Here is a 21,101-nt window from a genome sequence, read left to right as displayed (position 1 = left end):
ATTTCTCTGCAAATTTCCAAAATAATACATCTTCTGGAAAAATTAAGAATATTTTTCTAAGACGGGGTACTTGGGGGGCTTGCTCAAGCATCAGATTCTTCATTTCAGCTCAGGTCATGATCTCACAGTTTGTGAGATTGAGCAGTGGGTCACTTATAGCACAGAGTATGCTTGGGATTCTCCCTCCCCCTCTATCTCTGCCTCTGTCCTGCTCATGCTCTCTCCCCTGTCTCTTTGCATTTCTCAAAATAAATAAACATCAAAAAAAATTAAGAATATTTTTCTTTTTTAATTTTTTTAACATTTACTTTTGAAAGAGAGAGAGAAAGTGTAAGCAGGGAGGGGCAGGAGAAAGGGAGACACAGAATCCAAAGCAGGCTCCACGCCCTGAACCGTCAGCACAGAGCCCGATGTGGGCCTTGAGCTCATGACCTGTGAGATCATGATCTGAGCGAAAGTCAGGTGATTATCTGACTGAGCCACCCAGGTGCCCCTAAATACAATTTTTCTAAGAGCACTATTATATAGATGCTTACTAAGAATTGTATTACTTCGATCTCTCATGAAGATTTCAATTTTCTGTCTCCCTTCCTGCACATCATAAAGGAAAGAAAGGTTCATCTTGGATTTCCAAGGTTTATTATGCTTGCCAGATGATTTAGGCACCACTAGATATCTATATGTTCTAAGTACTATCATATAGGGAACTATAGGGAATTAACCGGAGCCAGGCACTATACTAATCATTTTTACAGTTTAATGTTTGAATTAATCCTAAACTCAATTCTAATGACATCAGTACTATTATCATCCCCAAATTACAGATGACACTGAAGCCCACAGAGGATAAGTAACTTTCTAGATCACACATCTAGTAAATGGCAGAACCAGAATGTAAGCACCTCTTTGATTCACAACAGGATGAACTTTAAGGAAAAGATGCTAGGAATAAAATGATGGGCATTAATCCTTCAATCCAACCCAAACATATCTGATGTTTTCATGATTAATCCGGATCTGGTCATGATAAACCTGTAACAATAATGACTCACTGATTCACAAAAAGTTTAAAGTGCAGGATATGCCATTTGGTACCAATTGCAATTGTGTATAAACCAATAAATAATGTATGCAATCTGTTATGTATCAGAGGAAAAATAATTAATAAATAGTTTGTACTTAGTGGCATCCTCAGGAGAAATCATGATTTTTTCCCCCTCAGAATTCACTGTTTTAAAGAATTTTACTTCCTGAACAATTGAGATAGGTAAAAATGATCAATTTTTCTTTGTTGATTAGGTGCCAGAAATGTCAGAACTGAGGTCCACATTTAATAACTCTATAGAATAAAAAATAATACATTTTTTCAAGTTTATTTATTTTGAGAAAGAGACAGCGTGCACACATGTAAGTGGGGGAGGGGCAGAGAGGGAGAGAATCCCAAGCAGGCTCCACACTGCCAGCTTACAGCCCAATTCATGGCTCAAACCCAGAAACCGTGAGATCATGACCTGACCCAAAGTTGGACACCCAACTGACTGAGCCATCAAGGTGCCCCTAAGAACATACATTTTGGTGGCTTAGTCAATTAAATGTCTGACTTTGGCTTAGGTCATGATCTCATGGTTTGTGAGTTCAGGCCCCACATCAGGCTCTATGCTGGCAGCTCAGAGCCTGGAGCCTTCTTCAAATTCTGTGTCTCCCTCTCTCGCTGCCCCTACCCCACCCATGTGTGCTCTCTCTCTCTCTCAAAAAGAAGTAAACGCTAAAAGAAGAAGAACATATATTTCTATGTCTAATCTCATTTTATTTTATAACTTAATTTTTCCTTTAACTTGTCTACTTTCAAGTCAAATCTCATTGTATGTAGTAATTGTGTAAACTATCTTAATAGTTTTGAATAAGATGAATACATTAAAAGTAATAAGTAAAAATAAAAAGGACTATGTTTTAAGTATGCAAAGATAAAGGTGGTTTGAGTGGTTTAGAGATATAATATTTTTGAGTGAGACAGACTGAGTCATGAGAACTTAGAAAAGTTTTGTAACATCTTTCAGACTGATATCCACATTTAAAAATTTGGGAGGGAAAAATTAAGACCTAGCACCAATATCAGGATTCAGGAGATAAGGCATATAAGGTAGTTAGCCCAGGGCAGGGCATTGCCTAGATGCTCTACAGTGTGAATTCCCATCTCTTTTCTTCTGCCTCAGTCTCCTTGCCCCACAACTTGAATATGAGAACTTGCTCCCCTTCAGGTCTCTAACCTGGAGTCTTAGGTGTCGCTTGAGAAACAATTATCTGAACTCGGTGAATCCCATTTATTACTTCCCCGTGCCCATAGCCCAAGGTTGTAGGCGATTCTGACCATCTTCACCTCCTCTGCTGCTGCCAGGTGACATTTTCATTGCCTTACAAAATCTTGAGTTTAATCGTTAACCTCGATCCATCTCTGATTTTTATTTTTCCTGTTTAAATTAAATATGTATATAAAGACCTGAGTTTAGTAAAATAATGCCTTAGGTTGTAAATGTAAATAAAGAGAAAACAAAAACATGAAAGGGTAGTTGGGTTTAAACGACATTGGTGATCTACTTGGTTTTGGTGCAGGAGAGTTTACAAAGGAAAAATTATCACCAAAGGAAAGGTTCAATTAGATGAGTTTGCACTCCGAATATTTAAGCTGGTTTTGATCCCTAACCACAGTGCTATGATATGTTTTAGTTCCTCTTTAATACAGCTTTAACTTGTAAGGCTACTTTATAATTTACTAGTAGAGTCTTGCTTAATCAGGTTCATTCTTCTTGGCTATTCCTTCAAGATAATGGCAGTTAATTGCACTAATGCATGTCAAGTATTCTTTTTTTTTCAATTTATTTAAATTCAAGTTAGTTAATATACAGTGTAGTATTGCTTTCAGGAGTAGAACCCAGTGATTCATCACTTTATATAATACCCAGTGCTCATCCCAACAAGCGCCCTCTTTAAGGTGGTCGCCCATTTAGCCCATCCCCAACTCAACACCCCTCTAGCAATCCTCAGTTTGTTCTCTGTATTTAGAAGTCTCTTCTCATTTGCCTCCCTCTATGTTTTTATCTTACTTTTGTTTCCCTTACTCTATGTTCATCTGTTTTGTTTCTTAAACTCCACATATGAGTGAAATTATATGATATTTGTCTTTCTCTGACTTATTTCACTTAGCCTAATATACTTGTTGGTTCCATCCACATTGTTGCAAATGGCAAGATTTTGTTCTTGTGGATCACCGTAAGTAGTATCCCATTGTATATATACCATATGTATTCTTAAATGGAAAACATATTAACAAAAGCTGAATTATTAGGATTTTTTTATAATGTGAAAAGAGCCCAGCAAACTAAATGTCTCTTAAATTATGAAGGTGATAATGAAGTTTCAGTTGTGTGCATGGCATGCAATAACAGAACCATTGCTTACTCATTTGTGACAAAGAATACTTTTTTTCAAAGACAAACTTTGCATATCAAAATAATACTTCACATTTAATGGATTCTAATCATATCTGTTGTGACTAATGAATGAATCCGTATTATCCAATTTGGCAGCAGTAAATTGTTTTTCTTATTTCACTAAGAGATTTGCAGATAATAAATTGGGTTATTAAATTGCTGTGTCTCATGGGATTCAAGATTTAAAGCATTTATGCTTTGTATTAATTGCTACAAATTAAAAACAGGAGACATTCACATAACATTGGAATAGATCAGTTATTTCATCAAACCTCCTTTTAGAAATAATAGACTAAGTTGAGCTGTAACTGCACTTAAAATTAAGAAGTAGAGCTGTACATTAGAGAATTGAATCTGCGTACAGCAAAATCTCACAGATGCAGACAGGTATGAGGAGGGCCAATTTTATTTTTAAAATATGAATAATGAAATATAAAAATGTAATGTGTCATCTTCTATATATGTTTAACTTTCAAATGCATGTAATACTCACGAGCTTAGGAAATGGTTGTGGAAGTGAAAACCTCTTCCATACTGTTTGTTTCATAGTTTGGAATTTGTTTATAATTAGCATTTAAATCGTTAGAGTCCCCTTGTGATTTCTGAAGTTTATGAAACCAGATTACTCCTGTGAGTACATAAAAATTTCCCTCTGCAGTCAAGTTCATTGCTATTAATCTTATTAACAACTTTTTTTTTTCCTGGAGACTAAAAAGTACAAATTCAAATTTAAACTTCCATTCGGTTTCTATGATAATTTTGTTCACATTAGAAATCAGTGGAACTTAAATAATATTTTCCTTTATATCTCATTTACAGTTAAAATTTCATTACCATCAGCAAACATTTATTGAGTGTTTATGATGAGTCAGTGGCTGTACAAATTATTTACATGTAAAATATCATTTAATCTTCACCACATCCCTAGAAAAAGCCCTAAATTGTACATTTATTATTATCCCCATTTGACAGATGAGGACATTGAGTTTTAGAGATTATGCAATACTCCACTGGGTGAATTAGTCAAGTAGTAGAAGAGAAATCAAATATGTATCTTTTGGATTGTATTGAGGTATAACCACTACATTTTGTTGTTGTGGATTGTGCAGAGGAAATAGCAAGAGCTGTGTTAAATTGTGGAAAAGAAGGCTCCAGATTGCATAGACTTCTTAGCCGGCCTTAAGAAAGGGCAGAAATTTTCAACTGTGAAGTTTGTTGGAAGAAAACAGCTCTGCCTTTTGAATAATGGTCTGGTACTGGGGATACAGCACAGTAAAGCATATAAAATTTACCAACATGAGAGTATGTAGTTGCATATGTGGACAGAGTGAAAAAAAAAGCATTTGGGGGAATATGATTATTTTGTGCCCCCTGGAAATAAAATCTAACCAGCAGTTACTTAGACCTCAATAAAATCTATTAGGAGACATCTGAGATGTCTCTTCTTTCACGCCAACAACAGATTTGCTTCTTCTGTCATATTTTGCTGATAGTTGGGAATTTTTCATCCTTTTTTTCTCTAGGTAGGTAAGAGCAAAGAAGTTGTTGTAGAAACTATTAGCTTTGCAGATTTTTTTCACCAGGTTATATCTTGGCTTCTAGAAGTGTTTATATCATGTTAAATCATGTGGAGAGAATATATAATATACATACATGTGGTATATATACATAAACATATATTATATAAATTAATATATATTATATTTAGAAGATTGTATAATATTGGGTAGTGAAGAGATTCTAAATGGAGAGGAATTGTCTTCTAATGCTAAACAAAATTAATCAAAGAAAAAATAAATACTTTCTATCAGTTTTGAACTATAAAACAAATGTCAATAAAATTATACTAAGTTAAATCTTATGTTATCAGTAAAATTATAGAATTTATATAGTAAAAGCACCATTCCTAATAGTAAGCGAGCTATGATGCAGTTTATAGTCATTGTACCCTTTGTCCTTGTCCTTCATAGCTAATTAGTCAGTGTTAATTCTGCCTTGAGTACAACAGAGGACTTTAGCAAGAGGTGATATTTGAACTATGGTTTGAAGGAAGAAGGGGAAGTTATGATCAAATGGAAATTCAGGAGGAAAGAGAATAGATGGAGAAAATAGTCAGAAGATGCGGGATATCACAAATGTTGAGAAATTATAAGTAATCTTGTCGGGTAGAGCATGGAAAATATTGGAGAGTAGAGATAGAAGTTGGGATGAAATCATCACTGGCCAAGAAAATAACTTTAAATGAATTGATACTTTTCTATGCTAATGAAGTGTAACAAGCAATTGATGATTTTAAAACAGTGGTTTGAAATATTACAGTCTGTGTTCTTAAAGGTAACTGAGGTGGTAAATGTAGAAGTGTACTGGAAGAGGGGGAAATGGAGGCAAATAGATAAACTAGTACAATTCTTGAGGCAAGTGAAGGTTAAGACTTGAATAAGGAATGTGACAGTAGGAATGGGGGTGGGACAGCAGATTTCACTGGTGTATCAAAGGAAGAATCCACAGAATTGTGGAAGGGAAAAGATGCTATAGATTGTGGCAGAGGTTGATGATGTAGTTTGCTATCTAGATTCAGGACTAAATAGTGTTGGGTTTTTTTATTATTATTTAACTAGATTATATATAATAAAAAGCCATAGAGGGGCCCCTGGGTGGCTCAATGGGTTAAGTGTGATTTTGGCTCTTGATTTCACTCAGGTCATGATCTCATGGTTTGTGAGTTTGAGCTCTGCTTCGGGCTCTGTGTGGAGCCTGCTTCGAGTTCTCTGTCTCCTTCTCTCTCTGCCTCTCCCCTGCTCATGTGCGTGCACTCTCTCTCAAAATAAATGAACTTTAAAAATTAAAAGGAAGAGCCAGAGAAATATTTTGAAATGCACCATAGAGAAGTAGCAAAGTAAAATAAAAAAATATGGACATCAGAAGAACCTGTGTAACTATTAAATAAATAAACAAGCTTTGAGGTTTTGTTTGTTGTTGTTTCTAGCATAGGATATCCATTATCTCCTTAGGTAATGGTAAGTACAACCAAATTTGAAACCAGTATATCATAATACACTGTTTAGTAAAACAACTTCTAGAACAGATATCAGAAAATATGTCAGACCTCAAAGATTGTTTTCTGCATAAAAATGGAGCTTAGCAAGGAGTACATCTTGAGATTTAAATTTAAAGAGGGACTGTTGTGGGGCGCCTGGGTGGCGCAGTCGGTTAAGCGTCCGACTTCAGCCAGGTCACAATCTCGCGGTCGGTGAGTTCGAGCCCCGCGTTGGGCTCTGGGCTGATGGCTCAGAGCCTGGAGCCTGTTTCCGATTCTGTGTCTCCCTCTCTCTCTGCCCCTCCCCCGTTCATGCTCTGTCTCTCTCTGTCCCAAAAATAAATAAACGTTGAAAAAAAAATTAAAAAAAAAAATAAAGAGGGACTGTTGTATAAAATATGAAGCTAATAATTTGAATTATAAATAATATTAGGCAAAATTAATAGACTAATACAAAAAAGTCAAAATTAGCTATGAAGACATTTTCAATACTTAGGAATTTTTGTTACTGTCATAAAAAAAAGAATGAAAAATATGGTTGAGAAGCTAAGTTTTATTTCTGACTCTGCCATTCATTTGTTTCGTGTTTTAGGACATATTTTTAAATCTCTAATGTTCTTGAGTCTAAAATGAATGTAATCAAAGCTAGCTTAGTATCTCTTAGTATAAAAATTTGTTGAATGTCTTCTCTTTATTGGAGAGATCATGAACTTGGGGTAGTAGCTTCAGGCTCAAATCCTGACCACCAATCCCTCATTTTTTAAATAAGAATGTGAGAAAAAAAATGTTAATTACATATTTGGTAAAATTCCCATTAATTTTATTTCAAAAGAGAAATAATTAAAAAAATTTTAGGATTACAAAAATAATCTTATTTAGCTTCATAGGATGGTGTAAAGCAGAAAATAAAAGTTGTCATCTTTATGCATCATTTTTTGAAGATAATAAATGAACATAAGAACCCCCTCACCTAAACCTTACCAATTTTCAATAGCTGGGTGTATTTTTTTCCAACTAATGTTTTCTGCACATATAAGCATAGGTATTCATTTAATAGTGTTTATTATATGCATATGACATATACAGGCATCAATATATTTTTACAATATATGGAATCATATTATGTATACTAATCTGTAATTTGCTTTGTTCACATAACACTACCTGCTAGGCATCTTTTTTGTCTCAATACAAGCAGATCTGTCTTATTCTTTTTGATAGTTACATAATGTTCTGTCATTTCATACAATATCAGGATGATGCATCCCATAGAGGGGACTCCTGGGGTACAGGACAAAAGGGAATGGGAGTAACACAGATGTTGGAATTGCATACGATTTGGAAGCCTGTACAGAGTCATGAGATGACTTTTGAAAAACAGATTCAAACACGTCCTAAGTTTTTTACCATTGTTTAATGTTTTCTAATCTGAATGTTTTCAATAAAAATTTTTCACTATTTTAATGAAAATTTCATTATTAGAAAGGTTGGACATCTCTTTTCCTAGGTTTAATAAGCTTTTGTGTTTTTCTTTTTAAATTGACCATTCATCCCATTAGCCACTTTTTTCTAATATTCATCTTTTTCCTGTAGATTTGTACCAGTTCCCTTTATATTAATATTATCCCTTTGCTCTTAATACATCTTGCATATATTTTTCTAATGTGTTGTTTTTATTTTAAATGGTTGTTTGGTTGGTTTAAGTGTTGCATCATTGAGGATTTAATACTAATGATTTAATACTAATGATTAATGAAAAACACAAAGTTTTTCAACAGTGAAAATCAAACTTGACATAGATTGGTTCTACACTTGAGAAAATTCTGAGACAGTTTTTAGAATTTTTGTTTTGAAGTTATTTCATTGAAGCTTCCAAATTAAATGAAAATATATTTTAGAAATCACTTTTAGGGTTATTTCATGTGGTAATTATAACCATTAACTGGGGTATACAACTTCTTTCTTCCATTAACTGATATGTTTTCTCTCCATGAATTCCTTATGATGTATGCACATGTTTAGTAGGAAAGTGTGTTGGGTATGTGATGACTCTCTCTCCTACAAGCATCAACTGATACACCGAGAGACAAAGACTGAGAACTTGAGAAGCTAGACAAAGAGTAGCAGCTGAAAAACAGAAAGGTAAACACAAGAACAGGAGAATAATTGAAATTCAGGCCCTATGAAGTAGCGGGTCGAGGTGAACATCCAAGTCATACATATGGGGCTAGGAAGGGATACATGCTAGGAGTGAGCATGAATAAAATACAGATCCAGTTTGAGTGAATTCAGTTCGTGAATGGAGAAAGGTCATCTCTCTCAAACCCTAAAATACAGCTGCCAGAAGAAACATGAATCCTTTCTGAAAAATACTAACATCATCCACAGACTTAAATTGTATAGACATCTTTCACAAGCAATGTCTTTCATTCAATCAAAAATAAACAGGTATTATAAGAGATTAATATAATAGAATTTAGAGACTCATATATTATAATTTTGATTGATATATTAAGAAATTAACACAATGAAAAAATTCAGCTCTGACCTTGAAACTACTGAAAGGATCAGAAAGAAATTCTAGAACTAAAAACTACAACAATGAAATTAATAATAATTTAGACCTAAGGAAAGAATTAGTAAACATGAAGATAGTACAGAAGAAAATAACCACAATGAAGTTCAAGGACACAAAAGATGTAAAATAAAGATGGTTTATAAAAGTTAACTATATGATGGGGTATAAAGTAAATCTCAACAAATTTCAAAAGAATTGAATCATTCAAAATGTGCTCTTTGACCTTAGTTTAATTAAGGAGAAAACAGCAACAAAAAGATATTAGGAAATCCAAATAGCTGAAGTTAAGAAATCAAGATTAGATAAATAACATATGGTTTCACTTACATGTGGAATCTAAAAAAACAAAATGAACAAGCAAAAAGCAGAAACAGACCTATAAATACAGAGAATAAAAGGATGGTTGCCAGAGGGGAGGAGTATGGGGCAATGGGCAAAATTGGTGATAGGGTGTGGGAGGCACAGACTTCCAGTTAGTGAGTGTATAAGTCACAGGGATGAAAGGTAAAGTATACGAAATATAGTCAGTGATACTGGAATAGGGCTGTCTGGTGAACGTTGTGATCCATAGTGACAGTGAGCAGAGCAGAGCATAATGTAGGGAGATACTGAATCATTATGTTGTACATCTGAACATAACATAACATTATGTCAACAATACTTCAATAAAAAAAGATAATAGAACATTAAAATTGCATACATTCCAAAATAGAAAAAAATCAAAATTAAAAATTTGAAATATTTTGATTGGATTAATATGAATATATAATATAATATTATTAGGATACAGCTAAATGCAGTTCCTGAAAGAAATTTATACCTTAAATACACATTAGATTGGAAAAAATCTCCCAAATTACTTATTTAAGTATCATTCTTTTTTTTTTTTTTTTCAACGTTTATTTATTTTTGGGACAGAGAGAGACAGAGCATGAACGGGGGAGGGGCAGAGAGAGAGGGAGACACAGAATCCGAAACAGGTTCCAGGCTCTGAGCCATCAGCCCAGAGCCGGACGCGGGGCTCGAACTCACGGACCGCGAGATCGTGACCTGGCTGAAGTCGGATGCTTAACCGACTGCGCCACCCAGGCGCCCCTAAGTTTCATTCTTAAGAATTTAAACAAGAAACAATTTATTAAACCTAAAGAAAATGGATGTTAGGAAATAATGAGCAGAAATTGATGAAATAAAAAACACATAGTGATGTTAACTACTAACATTAAAATATAAAATATATTTATCACCCCCAAATTTCTTCACACTCCTTTATAGTCAACCCGTCTTTACACCCCAAGTCACTGGCAACCACTCATAAGTTTTCTCTGTATTTTTGCCTTTTCGATAATGTATTGGAATCATGGTATGTAGGCCTTTGACTATAGCTTTTTTCATTGAACATAATTCAATTGGTACTCATGTGCATTGTTACATGTATTGGTACTTTATTCCTTTTTTTGCTTAAAAAATTCCATTCTGTGAATCTGTCTCCATTGATTTATCCTTTCATTAGTTGAAGAACGTTGATGTTGCAGTTTTAGGTGATTAAGAATTAAGCAACATGTACAGGTTTTGTTGCAAATATAGTTGCATTTCTCTTTGATAAATACCTAGAAGGAGACTATTAGTTAAACATATATCTACCTTTATAAGAAATTGCCAAATTGTTTTCCAATCTGATTCTAACATTTTGTCAGCCAAAATGTATCCACATTCTAGCTCCTCTACAACGTTGCTAGCCTTTGGTATTGTCAGCTTTTGTTCTGTTTCTTTTGTTTTCAAGCTGTCCTAGTAGACATATAGTGGTATCACATAAAGTACCTAAAGGCTAATGTTGAGCACATTGTCATGTGCTTATTTTTCATCTAATTACCTTCCATGCTGAAGTGTCTTTGAAATCCTTTGCCCATTTTTATAAATTATTGATATTAGAGAGTAATTTATATATTCTCGGTAAAATTCCTTTATCATATATGTGTCTTGCAAACTATTTTCTCCTATATTGTTGCATATCTTTTTATTTTCTCAACAGTACCTTCTAAAAACAGATTTTAATTTTCATGAAGTCTAATTTATGAGTATGCTTTGAATTTTTTGCCTCACATCTAAGCAACCACTGCCTAATGCAAACTCATAAAGATTTTTTACTATCTCTTTTAGAAGTTTTATAGTTTAAGGTTTTATATTTAGGTAGGTATATTTATATTTAGGTAGGTGGTCCATTTTGAGGTAATTTTTTATATGTTGTGAAGTATGGGTCGAGGTCTCTTTATTTTTTTTGTATATGGATATCCAATTACCCTAGCACAACTTGTTGAAGCTACCCTTTCCCTATTTAATTACCATAATATCTTATTGAAAATTAATTAACCTTGTATTTGAAGATGGACTGTCTTAATTACTATATTTCACTGTAAGCTGTGAAGACATGGAGATGTAAATGTTCTGGGTTTTTTTAAATTATTTTTTAATATGAAATTTATTGTCAAATTGGTTTCCATACAACACCCAGTGCTCATCCCAACAGGTGCCCTCCTCAATGCCCATCACCGACCTTCCCCTCCCTCCTACCCCCCCCCCATCAACCCTCAGTTTATTCTCATTTTTTAAGAGTCTCTTATGGTTTGGCTCTCTCCCTCTCTAACTTTTTTTTACAGCCTTTCCCTCCCCCATGGTCTTATGTTAAGTTTCTCAGGATCCACATAAGAGTGAAAACATATGGTATCTGTCTTTCTCCATATAACTTATTTCACATAGCATAACACTGTCCAGTTCCACCCATGTTGCTACAAAAGGCCATATTTCATTCTTATTGCCACGTAGTATTCCATTGTGTATATAAACCACAATTTCTTTATCCATTCATCAGTTGATGGACATTTAGGCTCTTTCCATAATTTGGCTATTGTTAAAAGTGCCGCTGTAAACATTGGGGAACAAATGCCCCCATGCATCAGCACTTCTGTATCCCTTGGGTAAATTCCTAGAAGTGCTATTGCTGGGTCATAGGGTAGATCTATTTTTAATTTTTTGAGGAACCTCCACACTGTTTTCCAGAGCGGCTACACCAGTTTGCATTCCCATCAACAGTGCAAGAGGGTTCCTGTTTCTTCATATCCTCTCCAGCATCTATAGTCTCCTGATTTGTTCATTTTAGCCACTCTGACTGGCATGAGGTGGTATCTCAGTGTGGTTTTGATTTGTATTTCCCTGATGAGCGACATTGAGCATCTTTTCATGTGCCTGTTGGCCATCTGGATGTCTTCTTTAGAGAAGTGTCTATTCATGTTTTCTGCCCATTTCTTCACTGGATTCTTTGTTTTTCGGGTGTGGAGTTTGGTGAGCTCTTTATAGATTTTGGATACTAGCCCTTTGTCCGATATGTCATTTGCAAATATCTTTTCCCATTCCGTTGGTTGCCTTTTAGTTTTGTTGATTGTTTCCTTTGCAGTGCAGAAGCTTTTTAACTTGAGGAGGTCCCAATAGTTCATTTTTGCTTTTAATTCCCTTGCCTTTGGGGATGTGTCAAGTAAGAAATTGTTGCAGCTGAATCAGAGAGGTTTTTTTTCTTCTTTCTCCTCTAGGGTTTTGGTGGTTTCCTGTCTCACATTCAGATCCTTTATCCATTTTTTTTTTAAGATTTTTTTTTCAACGTTTATTTATTTTGGGGACAGAGAGAGACAGAGCATGAACGGGGGAGGGGCAGAGAGAGAGGGAGACACAGATTCTTTTCTTTTCTTTTCTTTTTTTTTTTTTAAAGATTTTTTTTTTCAACGTTTATTTATTTTGGGCCTTTATCCATTTTTGAGTTTATTTTTGTGAATGGTGTAAGAAAGTCGTCTAGTTTCATTCTTCTGCATGTTGCTGTCAGTTCTCCCACCACCATGTGTTAAAGAGTCTCTTTTTTCCATTGGATATTATTTCCTGCTTTGTCAAAGATTAGTTGGCCATACTTCTGTGGGTCCAATTCTGGAGTCTCTATTCTATTCCATTGGTCTATGTGTCTGTTTTTGTGCCAATACCATGCTGTCTTGATTATTACATCTTTGTAGTAGAGGCTAAAATCTGGGATCATGATGCCTCCCACTTTGGTCTTCTTTGATATTACTTTGGCTATTCGGGATCTTTTGTGGTTCCATACAAATTTTAGGATTGCTGGTTCTAGCTTTGAGAAGAATGCTGGTGCAATTTTGATTGGGATTGCATTGCATGCATAGATTGCTTTGGGTAGTATTGACATTTTAACAATATTTATTCTTCCAATCCATGAGCAGGGAATGTTTTTCTATTTCTTTGTATCTTCTTCAATTTCTTTCATAAGCTTCCTATAGTTTTCAGCATACAGATCTTTTACATCTTTGCTTAGGTTTATTCCTAGGTATTTTATGATTCTTGGTGCAATTGTGAATAGGACCAGTTTCTTTATTTGTCTTTCTGTTACTTCATTATTAGTCTGTAAGAATGCAACTGATTTCTGTACATTGATTTTGTATCCTGCGACTTTGCTGAATTCATGTATCAGTTCTAGCAGACTTTTGGTGGAGTCTATCAGGTTTTCCATGTATAATATCATGCCATCTGCAAAAAGTGAAAGCTTGACTTCATCTTTGCCAATTTTGATGCCTTTGATTTCCTTTTGTTGTCTGATTGCTGTTGCTAGAACTTCCAACCCTATACTAAACAACAGTGGTGAGAGTGGACATCCCTGTCATGTTCCTGATCTCAGGGGGAAAGCTCTCAGTTTTTCCCCATTGAGGATGATGTTAGCTGTGGGCTTTTCATAAATGGTTTTTATGATGTTTAAGTATGTTCCTTCTGTCCTGACTTTCTCGAGGGTTTTTATTAAGAAAGAATGCTGAATTTTGTCAAATGCTTTTTCTGCATCGATTGACAGGATCATATGGTTCTTATCTTTTCTTTTATTAATGTGATGTGTCACATTGATTGCTTTGCAAATGTTGAACCAGCCCTTTAGCCCAGGAATGAATCCCACTTGATCATAGTGAATAATTCTTTTTATATGCTATTGAATTTAATTTGCTAGTATCTTGTTGAGAATTTTTGCAGGCATATTCATCAGAGATATTGGCCTGTAGTTCTGTTTTTTTGTTGGGTCTCTGTCTGGTTTGGGAATCAAAGTAATACTGGCTTCATAGAATGAGTCTGGAAGTTTTCCTTCCCTTTCTATTTTTTGGAACAGCTTGAGGATAGGTATTATGTCTGCTTTAAATGTCTCATAGCATTCCCCAGGGAAGCCATCTGGTCCTGGACTCTTATTTGTTGGGAGATTTTTGATAACTGATTCAACTTATTTGCTGGTTATAGGTCTGTTCTAGTTTTCTATTTATTCCCGTTTGAGTTTTGGAAGTGTGTGGATGCTTAGGAATTTGTCCATTTCTTCCAAGTTGTCCAGTTTGTTGGCATATAATTTTTCATAGTATTCCCTGATAATTGCTTGTGTTTCTGAGGGATTGGTTGTAATAATTCCATTTTCATTCATGATTTTATCTATTTGGGTCATCTCCCTTTTCTTTTTGAGAAGCCTGGCTAGAGGTTTATCAATTTTGTTTATTTTTTTCAAAAAACCAACTCTTGGTTTCATTGATCTGCTCTACAGTTTTTTTAGATTCTGTATTGTTTATTTCTGCTCTGATCTTTATTATTTCTCTTCTTCTGCTGGGTTTGGGGTGTCTTTGCTGTTCTGCTTCTATTTCCTTCAGGTGTGCTGTTAGATTTTGTATTTGGATTTTTCTTGTTTCTTTAGATAGGCTTGGATTGTAATGTATTTTCCTCTCAGGACTGCCTTCGCTGCATCCAAAAGCATTTGGATCATTGTATTTTCATTTTCATTTGTTTCCATATATTTTTTTTAATTTCTTCTCTAATTGCCTGGTTGACCCATTCCTTCTTTAGTAGGGTGTTCTTTAATCTCCATGCTTTTGGAGGTTTTCCAGACTTTTTCCTGTGGTTGATTTCAAGTTTCATAGCATTGTGGTCTGAAAGTGTGCATGGTATGATCTTGCTTCTTTTACACTTATGAAGGGCTGTTTTGTGACCCAGTATGTGATCTATCTTGGAGAATGTTCCATGTGCACTTGAGGAGAAAGTATATTCTGTTGCTTTGGGATGCAGAGTTCTAAATATATCTGTCAAGTCCATCTGATCCAATGTATCATTCAGGGCCCTTGTTTCTTTATTGATCCTTTGTCTAGATGATCTATCTATTGTTGTAAGTGGGGTATTAAAGTCCCCTGCAATGACCGCATTCTTATCAGTAAGGTTGCTTATGTTTGTGATTAATTGTTTTATATATTTGGGGGCTCCCATATTCGGCACATAGACATTTATAATTGTTAGCTCTTCCTGATGGATAGAGCCTGTAATTATTATATAATGCCCTTCTTCATCTCTTGTTACAGCCTTTAAAGTCTAGTTTGTCTGATATAAATATGGCTACTCCAGCTTTCTTTTGACTTCCAGTAGCATGATAGATAGTTCTCCATCCCCTCACTTTCAATCTAAAGGTGTCCTCAGGTGTAAAATGAGTCTCTGTAGACAGCAAATAGATGGGTCTTGTTTTTTTATCCATTCTGGTACCCTGTATCTTTTGGTTGGAGCATTTAGTCCCTTTACATTCAGTGTTATTATAGAAAGATATGGGTTTAGAGTCATTGTGAAGTCTGTAGGTTTCATGCTTGTAGTGATGGCTCTGGTACTTTGTGGTCCTTGCCACATTTCACTCACAGAATCCCCCTTAGGATCTCTTGTAGGGCTGGTTTAGTGGTAACAAATTCCTTCAGTTTTTGTTTGTTTGGGAAGACCTGTATCTCTCCTTCTATTCTGAATGACAGACTTGCTGGGTAAAGGATTCTCAGCTGCATATTTTTTCTGTTCATCACATGAACAGAAGATTTCCTGCCATTCCTTTTTGGCCTACCAAGTTTCAGTAGATAGGTCTGCTACCACTTTTATGTGTCTACCTTTGTAAGTTAGGGTTTTTTATCCCTAGCTGCTTTCAGAATTTTCTCTTTATCCTTGTATTTTGCCAGTTTCACTATGACATGCCATGCAGAAGATTGATTCAAGTTATGTCTGAAGGGAGTTCTCTGTGCCTCTTGGATTTCCATGCCTTTTTTGTTCCCCAGATCAGGAAAGTTCTCAGCTATGATTTGTTCAAGTACACCTTCAGCCCCTTTCTCTCTCTTCTTCTTCTTTTGGAATTCCTATGATACGGATATTGTTCCCTTTGATTGCATCACTTAGTTCTCTAATTCTCCCCTTATACTCCTGGATTTTTTTATCTCTCTTTTTCTCAGCTTCCTCTTTTTCCATAATTTTATCTTCTAATTCACCTATTATCTTCTCTGCCTCTCCAATCCGTGGTGTGGCTGCCTCCGTTTTATTTTGCTCCTCATTTATAGCATTTTTTTAGCCCCTCGTGATTATTTCTTAGTCCCTTGATCTCTGTAGCAATAGATTCTCTGATGTCCTGTATGCTTTTTTCAAGCCCAGTGTTTAATTTTATGACTATTCTAAATCCTTGTTCTGTTATATTGCTTAAATCATTTTAGATCAATTTGTTAGCTGTTGATATTTCCTGGAGTTTCTTTTGAGGACAACTCTTCCATTTTATCATTTTGGTAGTCCCTGCAGTAGCTCCAAACTGCAGGGCACTTCCCCTGTGTTGTCTGGAGTAACTTGTGTTGGTGAGCAGGGCTGCAGTCAGACCTGAAATCTACCCCCAGCCCACCACTGGGGCCACAGTCAGACTGGTGTGTACCTTATCTTCCCCTTTCTCAGAGGCAGGACTCACTGTGGAGTGGGATGGCCCCTGTCTGGGCTACTTGCACACTGCCAGGCTTGTGGTGCTGCTTCTATGGGATCTGGCATATTAGCCGGGGTGGATGCACAAGGTGCACAGGGATGGGAGGGGCAGGCTTAGCTGGCTTTGCTGTATGTGGTCCCCTGCGGGAGGGGCCCTACAGCACCCAGAGGGAAGCAGGCCCATCAGAGGGATGGATCCACAGAAGCACAGCGTTGGGCGTTTGTGCGGTTGCAAGCAAGCTCGGTGAGGGGAACTGGTTCCCTTTGGCATTTTGGCTAGGGGATGGGAGAGGGAAATGGTGCTTGCCAGTGCCTTTGTTCCCCACTGAGCTGAGCTCTGCCTTCCAGGGTTCAACACCTCTCCCTCCTGGTGTCCTCTCGCTCTCCCCGCACTCCAAGAGCAGAAGTGTTGACTTTTAACATTCCAGATGTTAAGTCCCTCTGGCTGTCAGAACTCATGCAGTCCAGCCCCTCCGCTTTTGCCAGCCAAAATTTTGGGGCTCTGCCTTGCCAGGAGGGCTGCCCCTCCACTGCCCCAGTTCCCTCCCACCAGTCTGTGTAGCTCGCACTGCCTCTCTGCCCTTCCTACCCTCTTCCACGGGCCTCTTGTCTATGCTTGGCTCCAGGGAGTCCCTTCAGCTAGTCTCCTGGCAGTTTTCTGGGTTGTTTAGGCAGATATGGGTGGAATCAAAGCGATCAGCAGGACGAGGTGAGCCCGGCGTCCTCCTATGCCACCATCTTCCTAATCCTATCTCCCAAAGGCTTTTGTCTTGAAATCTGTATTATTTTTTGTTCTTCTTAGTCTTTTGCTTTACCAAGTAAATTTTACAGTCACTTTGTCAGTTTCCACATAAAAAAAAAATCCTGCTGGAATTCTGATTGAGATTCATTGAATCTATAAATCAATTTGGAAAAAAATGACATTCTAACAATATCTAGTATATCCATCCTTAAGTATAATATATTTCTCCATTTAGGTTTTATTTGGTGTCTCTCCTCAGTACTTTGTAGTTTTCTTCTTATAAATCTTGTTCATATGTTTTTACATTTATACCTAAGTAATTAATAAATTTTTCTGCTATTTTGAATGATGCCATTATTTTAATTTCAATTTCCAGTGGTTCATTGCTAGTATATAGAAATAATTTTGTGTATTGACTTTACATTCCGTGACCCTCTGAACCAAATTAGTAGCTTTTTTCTAGGTTATTTTTAGTATTCTTCACATAGATTATCATGTGTCTGCCCTAGAATTTTATTTCTTCCTTTGCTATATGTCTATTTTCCTCTTGTCTTATTTCTTTTTCTTGCCTTTTTCAATCTTTAGGAACACTAGTATAATGTTTAATAGAAGTAGTGAATGTAAATATCACTGCTTTGATTCTGATCTTAGCTTGAGACTATTAACTAAAATGTTAGTTGTAGGTTTTTGCAGATTCTCTTTATGAGGTTGAGTTCCCTCTACTTTCTAATTTTCAGAGCTTTTGTTTATTTATCACGAATGAATGTTGAGCTTTGTCAGATACTTTTTCTGGATCTATTGAGATAATAAGTTTTTCTCTTTAGTCTGTTGATATAATAAATTACATTGATTCATTTTTTAATGTAGAACTGACATTGCATTTTGGACATTAACTTCTCTCGATCATGATGTATTACCCTTTTTATATATTGAAGGATTGAATTTGCCATTTTTTACTGAGAATTTTGCAAGTATTTTTGTGAGAGATATTATTTGTTTTATTTTTGTATTATGTCTTTTTTAAAATATCAGAACACTATAAAGTGAATTAATATGTTCTTTGTTCTTGATTCAAAAAATTAATTTCCTCCTTTTATGAGTTTAAAGCATTCTCATTATGTCATATTACTTACAATTTTGTTACTGCATAATTGTTACATAAAAATTAATATGCCACAAATTGTGATGTTAGTAGCTATCCACGAATGAAAACTGTTGAAATAAATTACTCGCCCAAAGTTATTTTTATATCAATAGAGTAAAATTTAATATTGAAAACCAATTTGTATACATTTAGGTTATATATTCTTGTATCATAGGTGTTCTGAGTTTACTTGATAAATGTACAGATTCTGCATGTTAGTTTTAAAATATCAATTGACATTATTAGGCAAATTGATAGATGGCAGTCGGTAAGGAATATGTGATGAAACATGCCTACTTTTGGTGGCAAGTGGGGCTAGAATAGTCTTATGTAGTGTCAGTGTTGTTGGTGGTGGTGTTTTTCTTATTTGAGGTCATATTGAGGTCATATTAACTTAGATAACACTTTCTATCCCATTCAGGAATGTTACTCTGTTTTGATTTAAACTCAAAAATATATTGAATGTGAGAGCTATTTTTGTTCCTTAACGTATTTTTTTGTCTCTTAGTATATATTATTTTTTTTTAATTTTTTTTTTTAATTTTTTTTTTCAACGTTTATTTATTTTTGGGACAGAGAGAGACAGAGCATGAACGGGCGAGGGGCAGAGAGAGAGGGAGACACAGAATCCGAAACAGGCTCCAGGCTCTGAGCCATCAGCCCAGAGCCCGACGCGGGGCTCGAACTCACGGACCGCGAGATCGTGACCTGGCTGAAGTCGGACGCTTAACCGACTGCGCCACCCAGGCGCCCCAGTATATATTATTTTTGTATGCGTGTATATATTAAATATTTGTGAGAAAAGAAAGTACTTTCAGTCTTAACATATTGGCATGTGGTGTTTTCAGTATAATGAAAAGACTTGGTCATTATCTTTGTTGGGCTTATATTACTAGGAGCTTTATCATAAGATTGAAAACCCATCCAAACAGAATGGATATTTAGCAGCCATAGTAATCTTAGTCCTAAAGTTTATTTGATCTAAAACACAGAGCTGCTTGGAAATTCTGGAGTCCTGATTAATGGGTTCACAGTGGGACATTTTACAAGAAGTGAGGAGCCTTTCTGGAAATAATTTATTTTAAGCAAAGAGAGAGTGGAAGCACTCAAGCTTGCTTTAAGGAAAATGGCTAACAGATGAATGCAAGGTGTTGTTTTGTTGTTATGCAGTACCAGGGACTCAGAATCATATGCCCTATCTTCAGAATTGAATTATATGAAAATAGAGTGCTTGACCAAACTAAAGGGCTTTTTAGAGCAAACAAACACATAGCCTAAGACATCCATCACGAGCCCCAAGCACCACTTTGGTACTAATGCTACGGAGTCTGTTTTCCCAGCACCAAATAATTGTGTTTATTTCTGTACTCTGGTATGTGGCTTTTTCCCTATGAAAATTTATAAAGAAAAACCTCATAAATAAAAGTATTTATGAGGTATATAACAATTACTGTGGCATATATGTAAAGCTGTTTTTTAGGCACATTTCTCTTTCCGATGCACTAATATATGTGTTTGGTTTTAGGTTTCCTCAAGAGCTGAACATGGGAAAAATAAGCGCTGAAATTATGTGGACCCTTTTTGCTCAGGATATGAAATATGCATTAGAAGGTAATTATGAATATTTATACCTCTTTGAACACATGTTTTAAGTAAATTGTGATGTTAATTTCTTGATCTTAAATGTAAAGAACTGATGGAATAGAACATTGTAATGATTAGTTCTAAAACGTATTTCTACATTATTGGGAAATATAGATCTCAAAGTCTTTTAAAAGCCCTAAAAGCATACATTTTTAATCAAGTTGTCTATGTTGCAGGATCATAATAAGTATTTCACTTGTAGGACAATGCTCAGATGCAGGAATACCTTATGGCAGTTGATTTACCAAAGCAGACCATATTGAAGGCGTGAGTGAGTAGTATTAGTCCAGCAATTTGTCTAGGTAGACTTGGAAATTGTACCCATGGTTATGAAAGTTAGAATCTGACCAGTTTTTAAAAAGACCATGGCAAAGCCATTTATCATGAACTCTGCTCTCAGTCAGTCTAAATCTTCTAAGGGAAATAGAGCTCTTTAAAATAGAACTCTAAGTTTAAAAATTCTATCCATATCCTTTGAGCACTCACACTATGGTTAGAGTTAGAGCACTGGAAACCAGACTAGAGTTCCTGTCCTCTAGGAACTTATAGTCGAGTAGCAAATTTTCTTTGCATTTGTTCAACAGTATATTTTGAACTCCTAGATGCTAAATGTCCATCACTATACTCAGTGTGGAGTATATAGCAGT

At 35.6% G+C, this 21,101-nt stretch overlaps 1 protein-coding gene across 1 annotated transcript in view; it reads left to right on the top strand.

The window, feature by feature from the left end:
• Positions 1-21,101, top strand: part of UNC13C (unc-13 homolog C) — a 613,702-nt gene that overhangs the window by 408,506 nt on the left and 184,095 nt on the right. The window contains exon 22 of the mRNA XM_032593636.1: positions 20,336-20,421. Within this exon, the coding sequence (XP_032449527.1) occupies positions 20,336-20,421 (86 nt within the window). The remainder of the gene's footprint in view (positions 1-20,335; positions 20,422-21,101) is intronic.

This window comes from Lynx canadensis, chromosome B3, assembly GCF_007474595.2.
Source record: "Lynx canadensis isolate LIC74 chromosome B3, mLynCan4.pri.v2, whole genome shotgun sequence".
In the NCBI taxonomy this organism is placed as follows: Eukaryota; Metazoa; Chordata; class Mammalia; order Carnivora; family Felidae; genus Lynx; species Lynx canadensis.
This window is presented reverse-complemented; position numbering and strand designations above follow the sequence as displayed.